The sequence below is a fragment of the Anomaloglossus baeobatrachus genome, chromosome 7 (genome assembly GCF_048569485.1).
Source record: "Anomaloglossus baeobatrachus isolate aAnoBae1 chromosome 7, aAnoBae1.hap1, whole genome shotgun sequence".
Taxonomy (NCBI): domain Eukaryota; kingdom Metazoa; phylum Chordata; class Amphibia; order Anura; family Aromobatidae; genus Anomaloglossus; species Anomaloglossus baeobatrachus.
In genome coordinates, this window is record NC_134359.1 from 99,272,691 (window position 1) to 99,299,698 (window position 27,008).

The 27,008-nt window shown below is 43.4% G+C and overlaps 1 protein-coding gene across 1 annotated transcript in view; it reads left to right on the forward strand.

The window, feature by feature from the left end:
• The window catches only part of ABCA12 (ATP binding cassette subfamily A member 12), a 158,325-nt gene that overhangs the window by 11,606 nt on the left and 119,711 nt on the right, over positions 1 to 27,008 (forward strand). The window contains exons 6-11 of the mRNA XM_075319698.1: positions 437 to 506; positions 3,767 to 3,901; positions 3,992 to 4,138; positions 5,961 to 6,141; positions 7,640 to 7,858; positions 17,452 to 17,648. Coding sequence (XP_075175813.1) covers positions 437 to 506; positions 3,767 to 3,901; positions 3,992 to 4,138; positions 5,961 to 6,141; positions 7,640 to 7,858; positions 17,452 to 17,648 — 949 coding nt within the window. The remainder of the gene's footprint in view (positions 1 to 436; positions 507 to 3,766; positions 3,902 to 3,991; positions 4,139 to 5,960; positions 6,142 to 7,639; positions 7,859 to 17,451; positions 17,649 to 27,008) is intronic.

Here is a 27,008-nt window from a genome sequence, read left to right on the forward strand (position 1 = left end):
AACTAATATCACTGACTCACCAGCTCTGGGGGCACAACGCACTGTGATTCTTTGCAGAAGTCAAATGACATTGATCAGCTCATCACTAGCTGCTTTATGATGATGATGCGCTGCTCAAAGTCACCTGACTGCTTTAGCCAATCAAAACCTGCAGTGATCCAATAGCCGCTGGAACGGTGACATCATAACATGGACATATGGCATACCATTACATTCAATTGTCATTGCCTCAAATTGTAATCAAATTTTGACTGTGCTGCGCTATACACACATTTTTGCAGGATAAATTTGAATTCCAATAAGCCTTTACATAAAACTTAAAAATGTACACTAAATGCACACACTGAACTGTTCCTTAGCATCATGATAAACCAGACACAAATGCTATAATTTGATTCAGCCACTAATCTCTTGTCCTTATTTTAATTATATTTAGAGTATTTTCTCTCCTACGGCTTTGAGCTATGCCACAAAGTATATTGTTCACTATGAAGAGCAAGATGAAGGTAAGAATCTCATTTATATTTACATAGCATTTCAATGATACAGCTCTACAATCTGCACATTAACCATACAATCTCTCTGAAAAATAATATATATATATATATATATATATATATATATATATATATATATAATAGAACATAAACAGAATGAAAGCAGGGGTTCCCTTGCTGGTTTCCCACGCTGGTACTAACCTGACTTCAAACCGAACTGGCAGCACCTTTAAAATGTGAACAGGTGCGTATCTGGGTGATGTGTATAAATACAAGACAAAAAAGGGGGACTAGTCGCACACTGTGAAAAACCAAAATAAATTTTACCTAAAAAATATAAATGGAGGTATTTAGAATATTATAATGACCATTGTAATGCTAGCCCAGCGCTTTTCTGGCCTTTAAAAACCTAAAAGATCAGCTGTGAACACAAAAGAGGCTAATGAAGCTTCACTCCACTGTAACTCGAACTAATATACCAGTCCCAGTTACAGAAGAGATATTAAAAAAACGTATTTATCGTATTTATTTAAACGTATCGTTCTCCCGCCTATGGCCCTCCAAAGGTCTTTTACTACCTTATGGACACAAAATATGTGAAAAAAATGAATAGTAACTAAATAAATAGCAAATTAAAAAAAAAATAATAAATAAAAGCCCACTGCCTATGAAAATAATTGTTATAGAAAGGGAAACAAATTTTAAACTGTATTTCAATGGCCCTTTGTGGCCTTAAAAAAATGTGAAAAACAAACATGTATTTCCTTTACTTTCCCACTGTTAAAACCTGGTATTAGCAAACAAAATTAGAAAAAAGAGAGTATGACAAAGACATAATAATTAAGTGTATCATGGAAAAAAGATGAAAAATATAATTTGAATATATACGAAATAAGTTTTTATCGCTCTTTAAACCATATGAACAAGAAAAACAAAAATATGTCAGGTCAGGAACGGGGGTATATGGCCTGGTCTCGACCTAGTTAAACTAATGCACATCTATGCGTAGCTTCTATAGACTATGAAAATACATGGCAGCGTGAGGAATTATTATTCGCATTAATTTTAAAGGCATACTAATAAATAATAATAGATATTAAAGCACAAATACTAATACATATTAAAGCAGAAATACACCTTTAGACTACTTTAGGTTAGATTCATTGGAAGTCAATTGTGAGATATAAAAGACACATGTAATGCATTTTGGTTTATGGAAATTTGGTGCTTTTTTGGGTAGGTGGGGGAGTAGTGTTTAGTGGCTTTTTTATGCAGCACGTTTTAGGTAAGGGTTCTGGTTATTTGCTATTATTCCAATATGCAATATTTTGGAGAAACATCGCAGTAGGGTCCTACCCAATAAAAGAAAAGGGGAAAGAAAGAGCCGGACGCTCCCCTTGTGTGATTGTGTGACACACAACCAGTATAGAAGCAAAAACCAGCTACCGCAAGATCCAAGAGCCCTAAAGTTGGAGGTAATAGATAGAAGCTGGGAGAATCATGGAACGATCGGCACTGCTGTGGATAAACCAAAGGTCCAGTGTGTGACATGTATGAAAAGATGCTTTATTTACATGTTTCGGAGTAAAACCCCACTCCATCATTCGGTGTCTGTTCTGACGAAGGATTGGGATTTCATTCTGAAACGTGTAAATAAAGCACCTTTTTATGCGCTTCACGGACTGGACCATCAGTTTATCCACTGCAGTGCAGATTGTTCCATGTTTCTCCTGGCTTCTATCACCATTTCCCAACACAATTCTCCATAGGACTTGAAAAAAAGGGGAAAAAAAGGCACATTCACAAAATGATACTAGAATTAAAAAAAAAAAGAAAAAACAAAACTTTGATACACAAAATTATGTCCCCAACAAATCTTTTAGGTTAAAATGAGATGTTCAACCTCTTTAAGCATTGTGGATTGTCAGGTATCTCCAACACATGGCTTGTTATCCCTAGACAAGACACATAGGTGAAACATGAGTTGGTCTGGAGGGGAGATGAGCTTTCCCGATCTATCTCATGAGTAAAAAGCTGTGGAGAAGAAGCGCAATAGGGTTTTACCCCAATAACACACGGGGTAGAGACAGGGAGCAGTAATACTCACCAAGTGAAGTTGTGAAAGTCACAACTACTATGCAGGCATGGAAAGTTTTGATCAAGGCAGCAGCAACCCAGACTGCAGATAACAGAGAACAATAGAGGAAAATAGGGTTTTTTTGAGCCACGCCAATGAACACTTCTCAGGTATTCAGATTAATGGATCTTTATATTGCACAGGTCTACGCGTTTCTATCTATCCGATCTATCTGAGACAGTTTTAGGATTTAATCTGTGTTTGTGAGTATAATAAAAGCGTGTGTTCAAAATATAGTGTAGATGTAAAAACCTGGCACTCAAGATAAATGTGAATAGTGGTCTTTTATTGAGAAGAACTTATAGGACCAGCACAAGCACAGACATTTAGGTCAAAGACCTTCACCAGTGTGTGTGCAGGGGGTCCTCAGAAGGTATGGTAACTTGGCAACTGGCGTAGTTAGGGATGACACAGTGTCCACCGCTATGTGGGAATGCCTTGGAAACCGCGTCATACTTGACTACGCCAGTTGCCAAGTTGCTATACTTTCGGAGGACCCCCTGCACACACACTGATGAAGGTCTTTGACCTAAACATCTGTGCTTGTGCTGGTCCCACAAGTTTTTCTCAATAAAAGACCACTATTCACATTTATCTTCAGTGCCAAGTTTCTACATCTACTTGAGACGGTTTTGGACCCTACTTGAGCACCACTCCAGAAGTGCCGTGTGTATAAACTCACAAAATATAGTGTAGTCCATATTCGATGTCTTGGTGTACCACTCCTTGTGAAGGGAAATAACTTATGGACTGGAACAGTAAAGAGAATGAGTGTAACTGGAGTAACCCCATACTGTTCTATACACTATTTGTATATTTAATGTTTTGGAGAATGGTCAAATCCTAAAACACGGACTGCATTTGGGATCTTACATATCTAAAAATTTGTCATTCATCTATTTTGGATAGAGCTTCCTAAAAGTATCAAGATCCAATGACAAAAAACACTCAAACAAAAAATAGTTCTATAATATGGACAAGTATAACAATAGCTTTTCAGTTATTGTCTTAAAGATTTTTGAAGTTTTCTATTTTAAAATATTGTGAGTTACTGTTATTTCCCCACAAAAGAAATGCAGTAGGCAATTGCTTGGAGCTTGTATTGTAAAATAATCTTTTTTTGTCATTGCAGGCATTCAGTGGCATAACATGTATACTTCCCCCTTGACCAATGACACATTTTCTTTCGGCTGGTTGTGCTGGGTCATGTTGATAGATGCTATGATTTATTTTATTGTTGGCTGGTACATAAGGATAGTGTTCCCTGGTAAGGATTATGTGAATAAAGCTTTGCAGATTACATGTTTTGCATTGTTTTGTTAACTTGCTTTTAATGTTCTTCTATGGTTTATTAAAGGAAAATACGGCATTGCAGCTCCCTGGTATTTTCCTGTTCTCCCGTCTTTCTGGATGGAATGTTGTGGATTACAAAACGTCTGTTCCAGGAAACCAAGTGGATTGATGATTTCTAATATTGTTGATCATGGCATTCCCCAGAAAAAAGGTAACTAGAAAAGTAGTAAATCTCTAGACGGCAGCTTCAAACATTACTGTACATACTGTATAAATTCATTATTTATTGTTCAGTGTACAGAAAAAAAATCAAGACTGTCGCTCTATAAACTGTTCCACCGTGCTTATACGTGGAACATTCGATTTAATGTTATTTTTTATTATAGCCGTTGTGGTCTTCCACAAGAAGCCCCATTGTGGGTTGTGTCTGGAATTGCAGCTCAGCTCCAATGCAGTGAATGGGGTTACCAGGAACAGCCCTGATATGGATGGGGGTAGCACTCTTTTTGGAGGAACGCAGCCATGTTTTCTATTTCTGTAAAAGCACAACCCATTCAATTACTTAGATAATATCATTTTAACCCGTTAACGACCGCGGGCAGTAATATTACGTCCTAGTGTTAATCCCTGAGGGCTGCTGCAAGCAGCCTGCGGCGATCAGCGCACATTTCAGCTGATTTATACAGCTGACATGTGTGCCCACTAGGCACGAGTGGAATCGCTATCCACCCGTGCCTTTTAACTCCTTAAATGGCGCTGTCAAGATGTGACAGCGCCATAATAACAGCGATCACGGTAGATCCATACTCATAGGCCGATACTGGAAGTGACGTGACGTGATCACGTGGATCCGGTGGTTGTCATGGTAGCACAGGGTCATGTGATGAGTCCTGTGCTCACATGACTCAGGTCCTGTAAGAAACAGCCGAGTGCTGCTTGTTATAAGAGATGATCACTTCTCCCAGACTGAGCGGTGCTGTTCTGATCGGGAGAAATGAATGAGCGATCAGAATGCTGATAGTTATAGACCCCTAGGGGACCTAGTAAAATAAAAAAAAGTTTAAATTTTTTTTAAAAAAAAATTAAAAAAAACCTAATTGTTTAAATCAACCCCCTTTCACCCCATTGAAAATTAAAGGGTTAAAAAAATAAAAAATATACACACATTTGGTATTGCCGCGTTTAGAAACGCCTGATCTATGAAAACATACAATCAGTTCATCTGATCGGTAAACGACGTAGCGGCAAAAAAATTACAAATGTCAATATTACGTTTTTTGGCGCTACAAATTTTGCGCTAAATGCAATAACAGGCGATCAAAATGTAGCATCTCCTTAGATAAAAGTAAACCTATACATGTTTGGTGTCTTCAAACTCGCACTGACCTCAGACATCCCATTGATACATCAGTTGTACCATATAGGGAACACAGTGAATAAAATATCTCAAAAACAATAGTGCAATCACACTTTTTTTTGCAATTTTTCCGCATTTGGAATTTTTTGCCATTTTGGCAAAACCTATGGTTTAATTTAACAGTACAGCTCGTTCCGCAAACAACGAGCTACTACATGACCACATTGACTAAAAAACAAAAAAGTTATGTCTCTCGGAAGAAGAATGGCGAAACAAACAAAAAACAGCACAAACTTGGCCGGTCATGAAGAGGTTAAAACATAAAAAAGATAAACAGTACCTACAAATATTGTTTGCCACTTTATGGTATGTTGAAGTCTATGGGGAGTATCTATAGTAGGTGCAGAGGGGGTGAAGTTAGTCCTGGCCTCTGCAACCTAAGGGGGCCTAAAAGTTCCCTTTGGCCTTATTAAAAGACTATTAATTTTAATGACCTGTGATAGTTGGGGACCCTATTAGAGATTTTGCATCACAGCCCACACGCTTCAAGTTATACTACTATGGATATGGATAGAGTCTATAGATATTGCTATGAATTTCTATGGTGTTAACATCAAACAATGAGAACTTGATCAATATATGAGATATTTTTAGATTTGCATGAACAATTTTGCAGGAGACGACCTCTATCCACATAATGAGGAGGAACCCTCAGATCTAAACATAGGAGTGTCTCTTCATGGCCTGACAAAGATCTACCAGTCAAAAGCAGCTGTGGAAAACTTAAACCTAACGTTCTATGAAGGCCACATAACATCATTGCTGGGGCATAACGGAGCTGGAAAAACAACAACACTGTAAGTAAATTGCTTAGCTCATCTGACATACAGAAAGAGGCAGTACACAAATAAAATGACTATTTTTGTGGCCACCCCTCATACGTTGACACTGTGATATCCTTATGACTTGTGTCCGGCAATGTCAGTGTTATTGGGCTCCTAGAGGGCCGGTCTATGGTTGTTCCTACTGTCAACAATCTTTTTATTGGTCAGAACTCCATTGTTCTAGTAGAGACGTCCAAATCCTCTGCATGCCTTTATACATTGAAGGAAAATGATAATGCTGGTTATCTACATCCACCACGTAGCATGTTTATAGCCATTCTAGAAAACCCTTGGTTCTCAGTAGGAAGCGCTATAAATATCCATTATAACTTGCAGCTAAAAACGCACCTCCCATTAATATCCAATCCAAATATATTAGGGCTTAAAGTAAACAGATTCAATGAGCAAAGTCTCAGCTCCTAATTGGGAAAGTTGCAGACTCCTGTGGATCCTTGATAGACTGAGCCTGCAGATTACACATTCGGGAGACTTGTATATCAATCTATGACATTATAGAGATCTTATTAGCTCCATTACATAGATCTCTGAAACTTCTTCTTTATAATTGTTTGATGTATTTCATGATTGGCAGAAAATCAACTTTGTTTTTTTGAAGCCATATTTTTCCATGTCTTGCTCTGTACCTTGTGTATTTAAAGGTATTGTTGTCAGAGGCTTGAAACTGTAAAAAATAAAAACTAAATGATACTTACCTATTGTGAATCCAGCATAGGCCGATCCTTGTCTGTGCTGACACAGGAAGAAGAAACATCACCGTTCCATTAGCAGAAGGACCGCTGATAGATGATCTGCTACTTAAGTCACCTTGGTGTATACTCTAAGTAAAGTGTGTGAGCCCCCCTGCCAGCAACAAGCCGAGCTCTGTTAAGCAGATTCACCTCTCTGAGTGCCTAAGCCACAACTTAACCTAGGAAGAATAGTATTAGGCTAAACTTTTGCTCTAATTAAGAAAAAAGTAGAGATGAGTGAGGTTCAATGTTTGGAGTTTGGGTTTAGAAACCGACTACTAAAAAAATAAAGTTCGAAGTTCGAGTGAGTTATGAGTGCAAACCACTCAAGTCAGCAGCGCTGTGCTCCGGTAGGAGTGACGCTCAGTCCTGTGCGAGCCGCGTGCAGTGTTTGAATGGCTTATACTTGGGGTAAAATCAGCGTTCTCTCATGTAGTGTGCACACACAAAAAAAAAAAATTGTAAACACTGACCACCCTCCCCCGGAAGTGATTTGCTTACGGCTGACTGCATGTGGGTGGAGACATAAACTGCCCAATTATTGACTGCCATTGAGGTTCGGAACAAATCAGGGTCACAAACCGAAGGTTCGATGATCTATAATAATAATAATTAGAAATAAGCTGGCCATATAGTTGTTGTATAGTAAGGACATACAAAAGATATCAAGAATATCAATTCCTTTAGAATAATTTACTATTGTCTATTTTTTCTTTTTTTAGTTCCATGTTGACTGGACTCTTCAGTGCCTCCTCCGGAACCATATATGTCTATGGCAATGATATAAGGACACATCTTGAACAGGCCAGAAAGAATATGGGAGTCTGCATGCAATACGATGTCCTATTTGACTATCTCACCACGAAGGAGCATTTATTGCTGTATGGATCAACCAAAGCCCCACAATGGAGCAAGAGGCAGCTACACGAGGAAGTAAAGAGGTACATTCTGGATACACAGTCACCATTGTCTATACAGCTTGTATAAATTATAAATTTCCCTCAAAGGAAAAAAATGGTTAACATTTATATTAGTTTGTTCTAGTAAAGCCAGAAAAATACAAAAAACAATTTATATAGCTGATATGCAATAGGCTTGTATCTTCTTATGGTAAAGAATTACAATGTATGAAAACTAAAAATGAATAGCGGCTCGAGAATGTATTAAATCGAAGAGTTATTAGTATTCTGATGTTTGACAGAACATTAAATTACATCTCTTCTAAAGGAAAGGTTAATAAACTAAGGAAAATTAGGGCCATAAATCAGTTGGGGAAAACAATGCAAAAAAAAAGTAATATAAATCAAAATGCTAATTGGTATTTTTTGTAAGAATTCTCAACACTGGGAATTTCGTGAAAACAAGGGACTAGAGATGAGCGAGATTTCAGGTACGGAGAACGACTACCAAAAAAAAACAAAGTTTGGGTTCGAAGTTCGAGTAAGTTACGAGTGCAAGCCACTGAAGCGAGCAGTGCTGCACTTGGGTATGAGTGATGCTCAGCTCTGTGCGAGCCGCATGCAGTGTTTGAATGGCTTACACTGGGGGTAACAACAGCGCGATCTGATGTAGTGGGCACCAAACAAAAAAAAATTAAACAACCTCGCCCACCCTGCCCCGGAAGTGTTCTGCTTATGGTCGGCTGCATGTGGCCAGAGACACAAACTGCCCAATTACTGACTTCCATTGAGGTTTGGATCATGTTGGGGGTCACAAACTGAACTTTATTAAGGTTCGACTGTAGCTGCTGAACTGAACTGCCAAAGGTTCACTCATCTATACAAGGGATGCGTAACAAGTGCACTATAGCCGAGGATCTTAATTTTCAGTATGTGTACCCAGTCAATATGCTTAGAATAGGTATTACAATATATAATCATAGTTTTGTAGGTATTTTGCTGATTTTTTTTATAGTTGGAGTTGGAGTAAGACCCTTGAGAAGCATTGGTGTAGCATAGCTGTCACATTACTGCTCCACCGGTGGTGGTACGTGATCATAGATGCCTCCAGCAGCAGATAGGCTCAGGGGACCAGCAAACTGAGATGACAGTGTGTAAAAAAACCTTCTTTAACCCCCTTCAACACAAGTATCGTGTGAGCTGCCTCTAGGGTGCTCTAATCGCTGCTGTGTTTATTTTTTAGTTTTTTATTCTCAAAGAAGGAAAGTTCGAGGCGAAGCCCCCAGTAATGTCACACGCATTCAGAATAAAGTTGTTCACAACAAAAACGAGAACATATTCAAAGTACATTACAACACAACATAAAGAATAGGCAACAAGTATGGTGAGAATGCCTTGCTGAACCCATACGAGGGTTTCCCATTGATGTTAATACTGAGATAGCAAGAAGAAAAGGAGACAGAGAAGAAAAAGCGCAAAAGCAGACTAAACAGAGGAGAAAAAAAGGGGACGAAGGCTACATGAGGGAAGAGCAGCCTGTTATTAGAGTAAATCAGTGATTTCAGAATAGCTGATCTAAGGCATCAAAATATTCTGGATAGACCTGAAATTCCAACTAATAATGATACCAGGTCTGATAATAGCGGACATTGTAATAAGAAGAAAAGGGGAGAGATCTTCTATATGAATGACTTGACTTTATTCATTGTCATAATCCAAAGTGATATAAGAGGTGGGGAAAGATCTTGTTTCCAGTATAATGGGGTACAAGATTTAGCTTTCATTTATAGCATGTCATGTCAGATGGAGTTGCAAAAACCTGTTAACATATTCCTTTTAAAGAACAATAAAGGAGATCTAATAAATTTGATTGAAATTGACTTCTACTTATATGTGACAAAAATCTGCATTCACCAAAATGCAGATTTTTTGTAATTCATTTCCACAGAGACTCAGAAAAATGACGGCTACTGATTAATTGGCCATCAAAAGGTTAAAGAATAGATAAAATCCTTATACTCACCTCACTTGCCTCTCTGATCTTCTCTTATCTTTCCAATGCTCACCGTATCTTCTGATGACCGAGCTCAATTCCCTGGGCCTCAGATGCTAGTCCAGGACTTCCGGCTCTGATGAGGCTCAGGATGATTCTGGGCATGAACGCGTAAGGTCATGGCACACTTTGTAATTTGTAACCTTCCGCATGCTTGCGCAGAACCGTGCTGGGATTTCAGTGCGAGCAGCGGTAATCAGAAGATGTGTCGAGGAACGGGTAGGTGATGGCCAGAGAGGTGAGCAAGAAGGTGAGTATAAGGATTTCTTTATTTTTTCCAGCTTACGTTTTTAATCCTCTGGTGTCTGGAGAGATCCTAAACCATAATAAGGGACATTACATTTGCGGAAAATAACTTCTTTGTGAATTCAATTTCCTGCCAAATTGGCAGGAATTTGAATTTCGTCTGATCCACTCAACTCTACTGAACATGTAATTTGGAAAAATACTGTAATAGTGATAATTACCCTCTTTAGCTGCTTTCTTGCAGAAAACAGATATTGAACTGTGCTGTAACTGGTTAAATCCATACACCTTGCCTAATGTATGGACCTGCCAGATTTGAGTGGGGGGGAGCACAGTGTGGACTCTCTGCCTCCGAGCAGACACAATGAGAGGAGTGCAGGCGCAGAGTCTACACAACACAATGTGCAATTAGAATGGTACCATAACCACAGAGAGCATTGTGCAGGAGCGGCTCCGGGGACAGGCAAGCCGAGAGGCGTGGGAGCTCTCACAGATGGTCTGCCTTCTCTACACAGTGACAGTGAACGCAGGAGCGGAGTTTGTACAGCGTTTTCGCTGTCACCGCACCATTGATGTTACCGCTCAATAACAGCTTAGTAATCTACACTGGAAAGCTGGGTTATAAGAGCATGATCTCACAAGATTTGACTTTTTCACTGTGAGAGCGGCCATGGACGGTTGCAGGATCCCACTCTGTATGCCACATCCCGAAAGTTTGGGGGTTTTAGATGACATTAGGGCTACTTCTGGTCACTTTTGTTAATAGGTGATATTTTCAAAAATCACCAAGGGGTGTGAGGCAGCCCACTCTTTTATAAACAAAAGGCTCTCTTTATGGTGTCTTCTCCTGCCGCATTGAGGCATCTTCGGCCCCTTCGTGCGGACTCCAAATGTTGCCAAAGGCGTCTCTCCAACATCATGACTAGGACACGTGACATCACGACTTCAGGACACTGCACGATTATTATTATTATTATTATATTCTGGGGTGATGTAGAGGGGCCAAAAATGTTGGAATATGATAGAAGACACCTAGGAGACTGGACAGGAGCAGAGAGGGTGCGTGGCTGGACATGTAAGGGCTGGAGAGACGTATCATTTTTGTTTTTATTCTCTTAACCAAAGTTTGTTTTTATGCCCAGGGATCTGGATAGACGTCAGAGTAAAGGTCCATTTACACTGCACGAGAACACTTGTTTTACATTAATCATGCAGTCTAAACAGGCTGTGAAAATGCCCATTCATTGGGTGAAATGATCTTTTGTGCGTCAATGTTCTTGTCTGTACAGATCCTGTTTACACAGGACATTTCCATGCTGAGAACGTTGATTAATGGCAGCCTACGTGCACTAAACAATCTAGTACTTTTTTATTACTGATCGTTCAGTGCAAATCTATAGCAGGGTGGGCCTGTGCAAACACGCCATTAAGCAATCGCTAACAGGCAAACATTTTTCCAGTTGGCAGTAAATTAACACTGTGCAACATACAGTGTAAAAGGATCTGAACCCCTTCACAACCTATGACATAGCACTACATCCAAGGTTGTGTCCCTCGATTTGATGAGGTCGCACACTCTGAACACACACCTTTCCTTGCATATGTTGGCTAATTTGATCAGCCGACATGTTCCTCTAATAGCAGCGGGTAGATCAGAGATCCGCCCACCGCTGTTAACTACTTAAATCTCTTTGGGAATCTCTGACAGCGGGATTCAACGTGCGCCGGCAGGCAGCACATCATTCCCCACTCCCATCGGTGGAAGTGGGGAATGATGCTGTGTGCAGCCCCCTCCTACACTGCTGTGTGCAGCCCCCCTACAGTGCTGTGTGCAGCGACGTGATCGGGGGTCGCTGATACGTTGTAATGACAGCCAGGGGTCATCCGATGACACCGGCATTCACAGGAGAACGTCATTACTGCTGTACAAAGCGGTGCTGATGCTGAAGCATCACTCTGAACAACACAAGTGATCAGAGTATCACAGCTTCAAGTCCCCTAAGGGGACAAGTAAAAACAATAAAAAGTTTTGTTTGTTTTTTTAAAAAAAATAATTTAAAAATATATATAAAAAAATACCGGTAAGTTCAAAATCACCTCCTTTTGCCTCAATGAAAAAAAAACAATAAAAAATACACATATTTCATATCTCCGTTTTCAGAAATGTTCGATCTACCAAAATCTAAAATAAATTATTCTGATTGCTAAACAGTGTAATGAAAAAAAAATTCAAAGAGCCAGAACTACGTTTTTTTAGCTGCTGCAACATTAGAGTAAAATGCAATAAGAGGCGATCAAAACATTGCTTCTACCCAAAAATGGTATTTCGAAAAATGTCAGTTCAAGGTGCAAAAAATAAGCTGCCACAGCCTCAGATCCACAAAAATGAGAATGTTAAGGTTCTTGGAATAAGGCGACAAGAGCACCATTTTTTCACCAGTTAAACAAGAAAAAAAACAACTATACATGTCAGCCATCTACAAACTCGTACCGACCTACAGAATCATATTACCTGATCAGTTTTACCATATAGTGAACATGGTAAATTAAAAAAAAAATAAAAAATTGCACTATTTCTTTTGCAATTTCACAACACTTGGAATTTTTTCCCATTATCTAGTACACAATATGGTAAAATGAATGGTTTCATTCATAAATACAACTTGTTCCACAAAAAACAAGCCCTCATACGGCAATATTGACAGAATAATAAAAAAGTTATATCTCTTGGAAGAAGGGGGGAAAAAACGAATGTGGTGAAGAAGAGGTTAAGGCACTGAATATATTGGATGCATATCTAATTTCCTGTCCAAATTTAATTTTAACAAATTTTCTAATGACTGAGATACTTGATACCTACAATAGCATAAAAAGTCATTTCTACCAAGAATCCTTTTTTTTTCATTTTTACATCTTTTTTTATATAGCATGCTTTATTACATTACATTCTATTACAATTAATTAGGATTGTGAAGAAAAGGGGTTAACGCACCGCGCTGCCGTATAGGAAAAGACTTCAAAGTTAAATAAAACATAGAGTGATTAATTTTGATGCGTTTCGGAGCTCAAGCTTCTTCCTCAATTTTCTTTTCCTGAGGAAGGAGCTTGAGCTGTGAAACATGTCGAAAGAAATCTCTCTATGTTTTATTGAACTTTGAAGTCTTTTCCTATACGGCAGCGCGGTGTGTTAACCCCTTCTCTTCACAATCCCAATTGATCGTCTACCACGGGGACTGCAGCAGCCGGAAACCTCATACCTTGTGCTCCTACAGTGGCTAATCACATCAACCCCATTTCAGCGTCCTTCACTAATCTTCCACCCTACATCTACCCGGGTGAGACCCTCTCTGCGCCCATTTAGTCTCTCCATCTCTTTCATCTTATAACATTGCAGATTTGTACCTGACAACTAATAATATCACATTGTAAATTATACAATAATTGATAAACACATTTAGAGACTACGTAATTGCATGTCCTGGAGATGATTTCTCCTTCGATAAGTATCTGGAAGCATTTTAGCTGTTTTCCTCCTTTCAGTCTCATGTGGAAGTTGCAGACAGAGGTACTGATTTATCACAGTTAAATATCTGCAGCTCAGAACTTTCTGATCAATGGTCCAGAAAAATGATAGAAGATGGCAAAAAGATGCCTCATTGCATTTTTTTTCTACCGGATGATCCTACATTGATTGCAAAATGTTGTGGAGCACTTTGGGATGCTGTATACACATAAAACACAATATAAATGCAAATTCCCATTAAGGGCTTCGTCCCAGTGCTCTTGGAATGGTCTGAATGTAATGTATTCTTACCATAGCTGAATATTTTTACCAGGCAGACTGCTTGAGATATGGTTGCATGATATTTAGCTATATGTATTTGTTGTCCGGATGTAGCAGAGCTGAATGTGTTCTTAAACAGTTGTGAATATTCAGAGTTTGGGCATTGCATTATCGTCCTAGGGTAGACGGGTAGACGTATTTCCTTGCAGCTGACGGCGTGTAAGACTCTTTCAAGAAACAGATTACTGCAAAACAAATGATATTATGAATTCATTCATTGACTCATTTAGACAAGTGTAATTGGAAAATGTAGTATGTTACTTGGATTTGCTTTTTCTTGTCATTGTTATATTCAGATAAGCTGAATAGTTATGTACTCAGCAATAACTCTCTATAATGACATCTTCAACAATTAAAATCACATACACAGAAGCTTATAAACAATTGTCTATAAAAAGGGAGGAAATAATAAATCAGGGCTAAAAAAAAAGGGTCGTCCACTAAATAGCATAGTGGCCACAGCAGTGTAAAGTTGTGACAGGAGGTTTCTTCTAAATACCTTCTGTTATCCATTCTTCCTGTGACCGGCGCTATCGCTGTCCGCTCATCCCCATTACGTGACCCCCGGCTGCAGTGACTTCTGATGTCCGGTGATATTTCTGTCCACTCAGTCCCATCATGTGACCCAGGCTGCAGTGACCTCTGATGTCCAGTGATGTCACGTCAAGTTTCGGAATTGGAAGTTGACCCGGCATCACCGAGGTGGGACCCAGTCTATGTGAGTGAGTGGGCTGTGGGCAGAGGCACATCACAGCCCAGCATTGCTCCTGCTTGTGGCGCTCTCTGGTGAAGGAGAGAATGCATGAAATGATGGGTTGTGACATGCAATGAAACTCAGCTTACAGCCCAGTCACTGACAGAGACTGGGTCCTGCATTGGTGATGCCGGGTCAACTTCCAATTCCAGAAGTTGACGTGACATCACCATATGATTGGATGATCATATAGAAAATATTACATGTCAATGGAGAAGATTTTCAGTGTTACAGTTGTATTACTCTAACATTAACTAGTCATGATGATAGATTTTCTATAGAGGGGTTGTCTCATCTTCTGAAACGGGTAAAATTACAAACTGTGTGTAAAAACAAGCAAATTTGCAATTTACCTCTTATTAAAAATCTTTTCAAGAATGGAGGGATTTGTATAGTTTACTGCTCATTGCCCCAGTGGCAGACAGTCTTTTAGGCAAGAATTGAAGAGCTTACAAGCTCTTTTCTGTAGAGCTTGTAAGCACAGATTTGAAGCTAATCAATCTATTTAAGTGGTGAAAATTGTGGGGGGAAGTTTGTAAAAAATGAAAAAGTTTGTTTGTGGCGCAATTTTCTTCAGACCTATAACAGTTTTACTTTCCATCAATAGAGCTTTCTTTATACGTGCCGAACTAATGATTTTATTGTTAATATTTTTTTTAAATACAAGATGTTTGGATCGTTTTTTATTGTATTTTGTAGAAAGGTGTTGAACCTAAAAACCACAATTCTGGCATTTTTAATTTTTTTCCTCTTTATGGCGTTTAACCAATTGGGTTAATTAATGTTATAGACCTCTCTCTTTTGGATTGTGGCACTACCAAATGTTTTTTTTTTCTTTTAATTCTCTCATTTTTAATAGAAGAAAGGGAGATGACTCAAAAATGTGTTATACTTCAAAATATTTTTTCACTTGTCTCTTTATTATTTAGTCCTTTTAAGCAATTTAAACTTGTGATCATCCAATCGCTTATACTATATACTGAAATATCACAGTATTGCAGTACATGGTGAAAATTGCGATGTCCTTTGAAGCTCATCATATATCTATGCTTCAGAGGAGCACAAAGATAGCAGTAACAAAACCCTTCTGCATGCCCTTGCCTGTCATAGTAACCCATTGGCACCTAGTGATCATGCTGGTTCATACTGGCTGTGATGTCATTTAAATGTCTTTGTCAGATATTGACAGCAGCATCTAAATGGTTAACAGCCATGATCTGGTATCAGCTCTGGCAATGGCTGTTAGTGACAGCTGTCAACTGATTAATATTACCAATATTAACCGAGTGTGGAGGGAGCTCAGATAAATAGGACAGAGGATGCATATGTGGCGCCCCTGACCCGGTCAGGCACCACTGAGTACTGCACCCATGCTGGGACAGTACTTCCAGGTAATACTAAAGGCCAGAATGAGGTGTGTACGCACAGACACATAGTAACCAGGTCTCCCACACCTTTAGAGGGGACCCTTGGGTAGTCTCCAGAGGGGGGCTAGCTTTCATATCTCATCAAGAGGTGGAGTGGAGGGGCTGGGAGCTAAAGTGCAGAGGTTGTAAGGAAGAGAGGAGAGCCAGTCTGGTAGTGGAGTGTGACAGTCGTGAGGCGAACTCGCGCGCTGCCTTTAGTCAGACCCTGCGCAGTGTAGTGACAGTTGGCGGGGAAGAACGGTCACCGAGGAGTCAGAAGAAGAGGTGCTCCTGGTGACTAGGTACGTACGGGGTACAGGTCCCTAAAGCAGACTCTAGTGTAACTATCTGCTAAACCTGCCGGTGAGGGGAACTACAAGTACCTCACCAACCTGACAGAGTCCGAGCATCAGCAGCAACGCAGGGACCCATAAGGAGACATACCCAGAAGCCATCTCACCTGGTCCACGCTGCCGGCAAACGATCCAAAAGGGGAGAAAAGGTCAGGGGGTTATCCGAACACAGAAGTGCTAGGAAGGCGAGCTAACCTGTTACCCTCAGACTGGCCTGAAGGAGCTCCTGGTCCTACCTGGTTCATCACAGCAACGCCCGGGTCAGCTCACCATAACATCTGTGTGAGTAAAAATCAGTTAAATGACTTTTGGACTCTGCCTGAGTTATTCTGGGACCCGTTATTCTACACACCTGAGCCCCTGGGGCCTGCCTCACTCACGGGAGACCATACCATCTGACTGCAGACCCTATCAGCCCCAGACGCTCATAAAATCTGCAGTGGCGGTCATCCATATCCCTGACCGCAAGCCGTGAGTGGCGTCACGACACATACAAAATCTGACATACCTGTTTGCCATATTAAAAGAAGACCCTGTGGCGTCCCTGTTGACACATACAACACAAAAAAGATATATAAAACCCCTGAATGGACAGTTTTGACATTTGTAACATAAAATGTGTTAGATCATTTATTACATTTGATATTTCTTTATTTTGTCCTCAGAAACATTTAAATCTAATTGGGATTTTCAAAAATATTCAAAGAAATAGTAATTGCAGCTAGGAAGTTATTAAACACTTGGCCACTGGGTGTCGCTCTTTTACTGGTGACCACCGTTGACATTGAATTCTATTGGAACTAAAACTCCGCTCCTTCAGCTATAACCAGCAGCTCCCACTCTTTAATAAAATATAAATATGCAGAGAGATGAAATGCTCCTTGAAGAATATGTAATCCTCGTACATACAGTGTTCCATAAAGACACACAGAGTAATACTCATTCCGGTCTTGACATTCTTTGGCTACTTTGTTTTTAGGACGTTAAAAGACACTGGATTATACAGGCATCGTCACAAACCAGTAAAGACCTTATCTGGTGGGTTGAGAAGGAAACTGTCTATCTGCATAGCACTGATTGGTGGCTCCAAAGTGGTCATTTTAGATGAACCGACCACTGGGATTGATCCTTGTTCAAGGCGGAGTATCTGGGAAGTCATTTCCAAAAACAAAAAGGGTAAGAACCAATAGTGAAGAGAAGACCTATTGGACTAAAGATTATGTTGAAGGAGTGCAATGATTTTAATTGTACGTAAGTCCTAAAAGGTCTCCCATAAGAGGAAAACAATAAAATTCTGTCACAAAGGCCTTGATTCCATTTGTGTATAGCTTCCAATGCGAGAGCATGGGGTGCGATATGCTAATGACCGTCTGCTGCGAGTGTGAGCCGAGGGTCATGCGAGTGTGATGTGATCTTGCGACTGTATCACAGCTGTGGAGATGAGGGAGGGAGCACTTTCTCTCCATCTCCTCCGCTGCCTGTCTGTGTGTATATTGCACCGCACTCGGATGACATGCGAGAGCAGTGCGATGTTTCACACACTCCCATAGACTTTATGGGGGTGTGTGAGATGAGACTCACTGCCAAATGCAGCATATTGCGATTCATTGCTCATGTCGATATGCCATGAGAAATCAATCGCAGGTGGACACTGCCCCCATGGTTTTGTTCTAGTGTGAGAGCAATCCAATGTTGTATCAGATGGCACTCCTCCGTACAAATCGCAAGTGGAACCAAACCCAAACAGTGAGATGCAGAGTATAAAAAAAGCTAACCATTATCTAATTTCTACTGTCTTATCTGAGCACAGGGAATGATAGAGCGAGATAAACTGAGCTCTGTGATATATAGGTTTATACTATTTGGCAAAGAGGTTAATGACTGTTTTATTTCTCAATCTTTACACACAGTGATACAGAAGAGCTGTCAATCAAGCCTGTGTGGGCGGGGCAGGACTCTCACTGTTTCCCCTAAGAGTCCTGCCCAATTTCACTCTGCTTTTTTCTTAGAAATCCTACTCAAAGTCATTTCAAAGCTCAGTTTCTTACCCTCTATCATTTGTTTCTCTTGGACAGGATAGAATAAATATGGAGTTATTATTATTATTATCATTATTATTATTATTATTATTATAGCTCCATTTATTCTATGGTGCTTTACAAGTGAAAAGATATACATAAAAAACAAGTACAATAATCATGAACAATACAAAAACAGACTAGTATATGAGGAGAGGGGACCCTGCCCACAAGGGCTCACAGTCTACAGGGGATGGGTGAGGGTACAGTAGGTGAGGACAGAGGTGGTTGCACCGTGGTGTTCACCTTTAGGAACAATACTTTTTTCCTTAAATGCACGTTTGTTTGGCTAAAAATCATTTTCACAATTGGGCTTGATTACAAATTTTGCACCATTTACATAATATAGCTTCTATGTTGAACTGTCTGTAGAGTGAGTTAAATGAAACTAGGTCAGTGAGCTTGTTCTGACATCTCAAAAGCAGTTTTTCTAAGGGTACCGTCTCACTAAACGACGTACCAGCGATTCCGACCACGATACGACCTGGTCAGGATCGCTGGTACGTCGCTACAGGGTCGCTAGTGAGCTGTCAAATAGTCAGATCTTCCAACAACGCAGCAACGATACGGCGGTCGCTGGGACCCTGTCACATAGCACGATTCAAATCTTGATTAGTAACATAGGCGTGCATCTACATTGCCTTTTCTGCACCCCCTCTGCTCCGATTGGTGGTCGTAACTGCGTTGTGACTGGGCGGCCTTGCCTTTAGAGAAGGCAACATAATAGCACTTCCATCCTTCTCTATCCTTGTCCATCCTACAGTCCCGATGCAGAATGGACTGTATTACAATCTGCTGCTACACGCAGTCCAGGACAAGTGAATTCAGCCCTCTGAAATGTACTGCGATCTACAAGCCAGAACAGAGGATGGAAGCGGCCAATCCGAACGCAGTAGCGATCACCAATCGGAACAGAGAGGGCGAGGAAAACAACGAAGATGCAGGCCTACGTGAGTCGTGAACGAGGTCCTTGGGTAAGGTATCAAACACGCCGATGTGTGCTGCCCTGTGGGAGCCCGACGACCAAAAAATGAACCAGAACAGTGTGTAACAATCAGCGATTTCATAGCAAGGGCCAGGTCGCTGCTTAGTGTCACACACAGGGGAATTAGCATTCAGAGGCTAAAATTTAACTTTTAATCTATTTTATTAAAATTTTTTAGACTAAAATATTAACCCAAAGTTCTCTGGATTGCTGTCGTTATACAACCCTCACAACTCCAGAGAACCTATGACATAACAAACAATCAAAAAAACACAATAAACACAAATCAAAATTGAGTATGATGGTTAACACTCCAATAAGGACAGTGGTCCAATATGAGTATCTAAAAAATCATCAAAAACAACTCAATATAATAAACAAATAGTGCACGGTAATCCTCAAGGAGGAATTTACCAATTCAAATTTTATAGAGTGAGTTAGGATTGATCTCACCCATTCTTGCAGCTTGGGGTGCAAAAGGCTTCCTCTATATGGGTCCACACAGCGTCAGCTGGCCCTATACTGACCCTAGAAGACCTTCATAACATCTATAGCTGGTGTCACACTAAGCGACAGCGACAACGACGTCGCTGTTACGTCACCATTTTCGGTGACGTAACAGCGACCTTGTAAGTCGCTGTTATGATCGCTGCTTAGCTGTCAAACACAGCAGAAGCAGCGATCATAACGTCGCTGTGCTACATGTGCAGAGAGCAGGGAGCCGCGCTTAGCGCTGGCTCCTTGCTCTCCTAGGTACAGTACACATCGGGTTAATTAACCCGATGTGTGCTGCAGCTACATGTCACAGTGCAGAGAGCAAGGAGCCGCGCGCACTGCTTAGCGCTGGCTCCTTGCTCTCCTTGCTACAGTATACATCGGGTTAATAAAAAAGCTCGGGTGCTCGAAGCTCGGGCCGAGCATCCCAAGATACTCGTGTACTCGGGCCGAGCAACGAGCCCAATGTTATCCTATGGGAGACCCGAGTATTTTTGTGAAATGACCCCCCGGCAGCATGGAGAAACCCTAAAAATGGCACAAAAGTCTCAGAAGAGTGCTCAAATGACATGGCAACAGCATGGGGAAGACCCCTTGAAGCATTTATCACTGAAAAGTCACAGCTGTGAACAATTTTGTCCGCGTTTCACGCCATTTTTACGGACTCACCAGAAAACCTTCCAAAATGACCCCAAAATGATTTTCCATGGCAGAAATGTTAAGGGCACATACGCAATAGTGAGATAGAGCTGGTGTATGTTACTTTTTGAGATTAATACATGAAAGATTTTACGTGAAAACATTGTGTGGCACTCCGATGTCCCTGAGAAGAGACGTACATGAAGGCCTCTTGAGTCTAATGTGCCCATTTTGAGGAAGTGAGTCTTTGTAGTATTTTCCTTTGCCAGGGCAGTCCAAAATTGTGAGGTTCACCAATGCCCCTGCATACAGACGTGCATGAGGGCCTGTAAACCTGAAGTGCCCATTGGAAGGAAGTGGGTCTATTGTAGTATAGCCCTTAGGCAGGGCAGCCAAAAATTGGGAGGCTCCACGTTGTCCCTGGATAGAGACGTGCATGAGGGCCTGTAAACCTGAAGTGCCCATTGGAAGGAAGTGGGTGTATTATAGTATAGCCCTTAGGCAGGGCAGCCAAAAATTGGGAGGCTCCACGTTGTCCCTGGATAGAGACGTGCATGAGGGCCTGTAAACCTGAAGTGCCCATTGGAAGGAAGTGGGTCTATTGTAGTATAGCCCTTAGGCAGGGCAGCCAAAAATTGGGAGGCTCCACGTTGTCCCTGGATAGAGACGTGCATGAGGGCCTGTAAACCTGAAGTGCCCATTGGAAGGAAGTGGGTCTATTGTAGTATAGCCCTTAGGCAGGGCAGCCAAAAATTGGGAGGCTCCACGTTGTCCCTGGATAGAGACGTGCATGAGGGCCTGTAAACCTGAAGTGCCCATTGGAAGGAAGTGGGTGTATTATAGTATAGCCCTTAGGCAGGGCAGCCAAAAATTGGGAGGCTCCACGTTGTCCCTGGATAGAGACGTGCATGAGGGCCTGTAAACCTGAAGTGCCCATTGGAAGGAAGTGGGTCTATTGTAGTATAGCCCTTAGGCAGGGCAGCCAAAAATTGGGAGGCTCCACGTTGTCCCTGGATAGAGACGTGCATGAGGGCCTGTAAACCTGAAGTGCCCATTGGAAGGAAGTGGGTCTATTGTAGTATAGCCCTTAGGCAGGGCAGCCAAAAATTGGGAGGCTCCACGTTGTCCCTGGATAGAGACGTGCATGAGGGCCTGTAAACCTGAAGTGCCCATTGGAAGGAAGTGGGTCTATTGTAGTATAGCCCTTAGGCAGGGCAGCCAAAAATTGGGAGGCTCCACGTTGTCCCTGGATAGAGACGTGCATGAGGGCCTGTAAACCTGAAGTGCCCATTGGAAGGAAGTGGGTCTATTGTAGTATAGCCCTTAGGCAGGGCAGCCAAAAATTGGGAGGCTCCACGTTGTCCCTGGATAGAGACGTGCATGAGGGCCTGTAAACCTGAAGTGCCCATTGGAAGGAAGTGGGTCTATTGTAGTATAGCCCTTAGGCAGGGCAGCCAAAAATTGGGAGGCTCCACGTTGTCCCTGGATAGAGACGTGCATGAGGGCCTGTAAACCTGAAGTGCCCATTGGAAGGAAGTGGGTCTATTGTAGTATAGCCCTTAGGCAGGGCAGCCAAAAATTGGGAGGCTCCACGTTGTCCCTGGATAGAGACGTGCATGAGGGCCTGTAAACCTGAAGTGCCCATTGGAAGGAAGTGGGTGTATTGTAGTATAGCCCTTAGGCAGGGCAGCCAAAAATTGGGAGGCTCCACGTTGTCCCTGGATAGAGACGTGCATGAGGGCCTGTAAACCTGAAGTGCCCATTGGAAGGAAGTGGGTCTATTGTAGTATAGCCCTTAGGCAGGGCAGCCAAAAATTGGGAGGCTCCACGTTGTCCCTGGATAGAGACGTGCATGAGGGCCTGTAAACCTGAAGTGCCCATTGGAAGGAAGTGGGTCTATTGTAGTATAGCCCTTAGGCAGGGCAGCCAAAAATTGGGAGGCTCCACGTTGTCCCTGGATAGAGACGTGCATGAGGGCCTGTAAACCTGAAGTGCCCATTGGAAGGAAGTGGGTCTATTGTAGTATAGCCCTTAGGCAGGGCAGCCAAAAATTGGGAGGCTCCACGTTGTCCCTGGATAGAGACGTGCATGAGGGCCTGTAAACCTGAAGTGCCCATTGGAAGGAAGTGGGTGTATTGTAGTATAGCCCTTAGGCAGGGCAGCCAAAAATTGGGAGGCTCCACGTTGTCCCTGGATAGAGACGTGCATGAGGGCCTGTAAACCTGAAGTGCCCATTGGAAGGAAGTGGGTCTATTGTAGTATAGCCCTTAGGCAGGGCAGCCAAAAATTGGGAGGCTCCACGTTGTCCCTGGATAGAGACGTGCATGAGGGCCTGTAAACCTGAAGTGCCCATTGGAAGGAAGTGGGTCTATTGTAGTATAGCCCTTAGGCAGGGCAGCCAAAAATTGGGAGGCTCCACGTTGTCCCTGGATAGAGACGTGCATGAGGGCCTGTAAACCTGAAGTGCCCATTGGAAGGAAGTGGGTGTATTGTAGTATAGCCCTTAGGCAGGGCAGCCAAAAATTGGGAGGCTCCACGTTGTCCCTGGATAGAGACCTGTTAGGTTCTTAGAGCCTCCGTGCTTGCATTTAAAAACCGCACGTGTGTGCCTGTTGGTGGCAGCTTTCCGCTGCATTTGTGTGAGTTTTGCAAAAACTTGGATATAACGCACAAGTCTAGTGAATAATACACATCAGCACAGCATTGCAAAATGCGCAAGGGCGTTGTCAACGAACAAGGAAGTGGACGTGATGGTGGTGCAGGCAGAGACCGAGGTTGTGTGCAAGCTCTAATTTCGCCACAACAAAGGGCCACATCTAGTCGCTCGCACGTCCTGTCCCAAATTCTTGGGGACCGCAGCAGTACACCGCTGTATCAACAGGTTGTTAGTTGGATAGCGGATAATGCTTCTAGTCAGATTGGCACCACCACAAACACTCTGTCTTCCACACCATCAAGTGTCAGTAGCCGTGATACTGCACCGCACATTTCAGAACCTGATCCTCCTTCCTACCACCAGGCCGAGTACACGTCCACGGACATTACTGATCCCACACTTGTACACTCGGAAGAGCTGTTCGTTCACGTTTCCATTCACAAATTCTGGCCTCTCGCCAGCTCCTGTTGAAGTGGGCCATGACGAGATTGTATGTACAGATGCCCAAATATTTGAGCAGCCACGTTCTCACGAAGTTGGCAACGTGTCTCAACAAGGGGTGGACGATGATGAGACACAATTGTCAGGAAGTCAGGAGGAGGAGCAGGGTGCGGAAGAGGAAGACGACGTGGTGGATGATCCAGTAACTGACCCAACCTGGCAGGAGGATATGCAGAGCGAGGACAGCAGTGCACAGGGGGAGGGAGGCGTAGCATCCCAACAGGCAGTAAGAAGCAGAGTGGTGGCCCCAGGCAGACGTCAGGCAACTGTTCCCCGGAACAACACGACACAAGGTGCCTGTACAAATGTTAGGTCTTCCCGAGTCTGGCTGTAATACTATTGTATGTATTGAGGATTTCGATTGCGTTAGGGCAATGACAACCAGAGACGAGTTCTTGGTGCAAGACGTTTATAATATGCAACCAGCAAATATGTACATAAACGGAACAAAAACACAGTAGAACATAAATACAGGAAATACCTTCCAGGGACGGAGCGAAAGGGAATTCCCGGGACCGCGCACCGGACTCCCCCAGGGAGACCACCAAGAGCGAACCCCTATACAGGGACTGTCTGGCAATCACCCCAGAAGCCCTAAATGCGCAGCAGCCGGGACACAAAAGGGCAATAGGTAAGTCCAAAAATGTCCGTACGTGATGTGAGTCCAGAGTGGTATTAAACGGAAGGAACCGGGCAGAAGTGCCGACCAAAGACGGCAAACGGAGTCCGGGCACAGCTAGATGATACCAGATGAAGTCCAGAGTCGGTGTCGGTTGTTTTCCAAGAGGATCCGAATAACAATCAGGAACCAAAAGCAGCAGGGCAGGAGCACACAGGAAGCAGTATACTCAGGCACTGGACTAAGCTTTAGGGGCGGCTTTTAAACAGATGGACAGGAAGTAGGGCAACAGAACAGAAAACTCCATGTTAACAAAGGGCAAGCTCTTTCAAAAGAAAACTGGAAAACCCGGAACTCTGACACTGGCAGTTTTTTAAGTTGGCTCCAGATGATTCTAAAAAGGCCATTTGCAACACCTGCCATGCCAGCATCAGCAGGGGTACCAAAACTAGCAGCCTGACCACCACCAGCATGATCAGGCACATGTCAGCCAAGCACCCGACTTTGTGGGAAGTACAACAGAGTCGAGGAGCAGTGCTTGCTGATGTCACTGCTACGTCTTCGCTGGTTGTGCATGCGAGCCAATCCCCTGTCCATGCTGCCTGAGAACAAGCCTCCTCCACTCCTGCACCTGCAGTTGCCTACGCAGAAAGAACACCATCATCAAGCACGTCCTTGTCCCAGCGCAGCGTTCAGTTATCCATTCAGCAAACCTTTGAACGCAGGCGCAAATACACTGCCAACACCCCACATGCCACAGTTCTAAATGCTAACATTTCGCGACTGCTTGCGCTGGAAATGTTGCCTTTTAGGCTGGTTGAGACAGAAGCATTCCGCGACATGATGGTGGCAGCTGTCCCACGTTACTCGGTCCACAGCCGCCACTATTTCTCCCGGTGTGCCGTCCCCGCATTGCATAACCACAACGTGTCACAAAACATCACACGTGCCCTGAACAACGCTGTTTCAGCCAAAGTCCACCTAACCACAGACACGTGGACAAGTGCATGTGGGCAAGGCCGCTACATCTCGTTGACGTCACACTGGGTTAATATTGTGCAAGCTGGGACCCAGTCTGAGCGAGGGACGGAACACGTCCTTCACACACCAAGTTTTGCAGGCCCTACCTCAGTCAGGGTTTCACACACACTCTACAGCTCCGGAATGTCATGCTCCTCAGCCTCCTCCTCCTCCTGCGCATCCTCATCCACTTTACCCTCCACACCAGTCCCAAGCTGGAAGTGTCGCGGGCGGAGGAGGGGACGCTGCTCTCTCCCACTGCTCGGGTCCGGCTGCCGCTGCTCTACGGCTGCTGCTGCTCGGTGGCTCGAGCGATGGCCGGATCCCGGGGACTCGAGCGGCGCTCATCGCCCGTGAGTGAAAAGGGGTTGTTTGGGTTTTGGGGATATTGTCCGTGACGCCACCCACGGTTGTGGTGATTGTGTGGACACCACCGCTGCTCTGGACGGGGATCCCGGGAGCCTGTGACAGGGAGCAGCTTTGTTGTTATTTCTCCCCTCCGTGGGTAGGGGGGTTGGTTGTCCCGGGGCCTGGTGATGGGGTAGAGATGGATGACAGGCGGGTTGCGGGGCCTGATGAGGTGCAGGGTCGCAGGGGCAGCGCTGTGCCGCACGGCATAGAGGTACTCACTCAGCCCAATGATGATGACACAGTTCACGGTAAAACAAGTGGCTGGATGGACGGGTCACTCGGACGGCTGCGGTTGTTCCTCCCTGCAGGTTAGTGATGACTGTCTCTCCCTGCACCTAAGTTAAGTGTTGGTAGTGATGGTTTCCCAACGGTAACCCGCTCCCCGACCTGGATATGGGCCGGAGGAGCCCCTTTTGCCCACAGGCGCTGGCCCTGGGAGACAGTTGCCCTTGGCGGTGGCGGTGTCTCCCCTTCACGGTTGTACGGTTGCCTTCTATCTGGACTTGGCTGTTTGGAAACCCTGAGGTTCCCTTCACTAACGGATTTGGCAAATTCACGGCGACACCAAGCCTTGCCGGGATCCGAAAGTCCTCTGCCAATGGTGCTGGCTTCTCTTTGTATACCGGTCCGGTACGGCCGGGTCACCACCCGTCCACGGTCCTTACGGCAGACTCCAATCGGCCTCAACTGCAGACGGTCACCACATCCTGCCAACCTTGCTGTCCTGTCCGGTCCACACACCCGGACCAACTTCAGGCTCTTTGCTGTCACTTTTCTCCTCTCTACTACTTTCCTCCTTCCACTTCCTTAGCTTAACTCTCACTGCCTGTGTTTTCCCTCCTCCTCGGTGGGTGGAGACCAACCGCCTGGCTCCACACCCTGGTGTGGACAACAGCCCCTGGGGAAGGCAACTAGGATTTTGTGTTTTGACTATGATATGCCTGCAGGGAGTGTGGGGTGTTTAAGTGTTGTGCTCTGTGGCCCCTGGCTTGTCCAGGGCGACACAGAAGCACTGCAGCACTGCCTCGGCGAAGCGGCAACAGGCAGTGCTGAAGCTAATCTGCATAGGTGACAAACCCCACAATGCAGAAGAGGTGTGGACAGCTCTGAAACAGCAGGCAGATCACTGGCT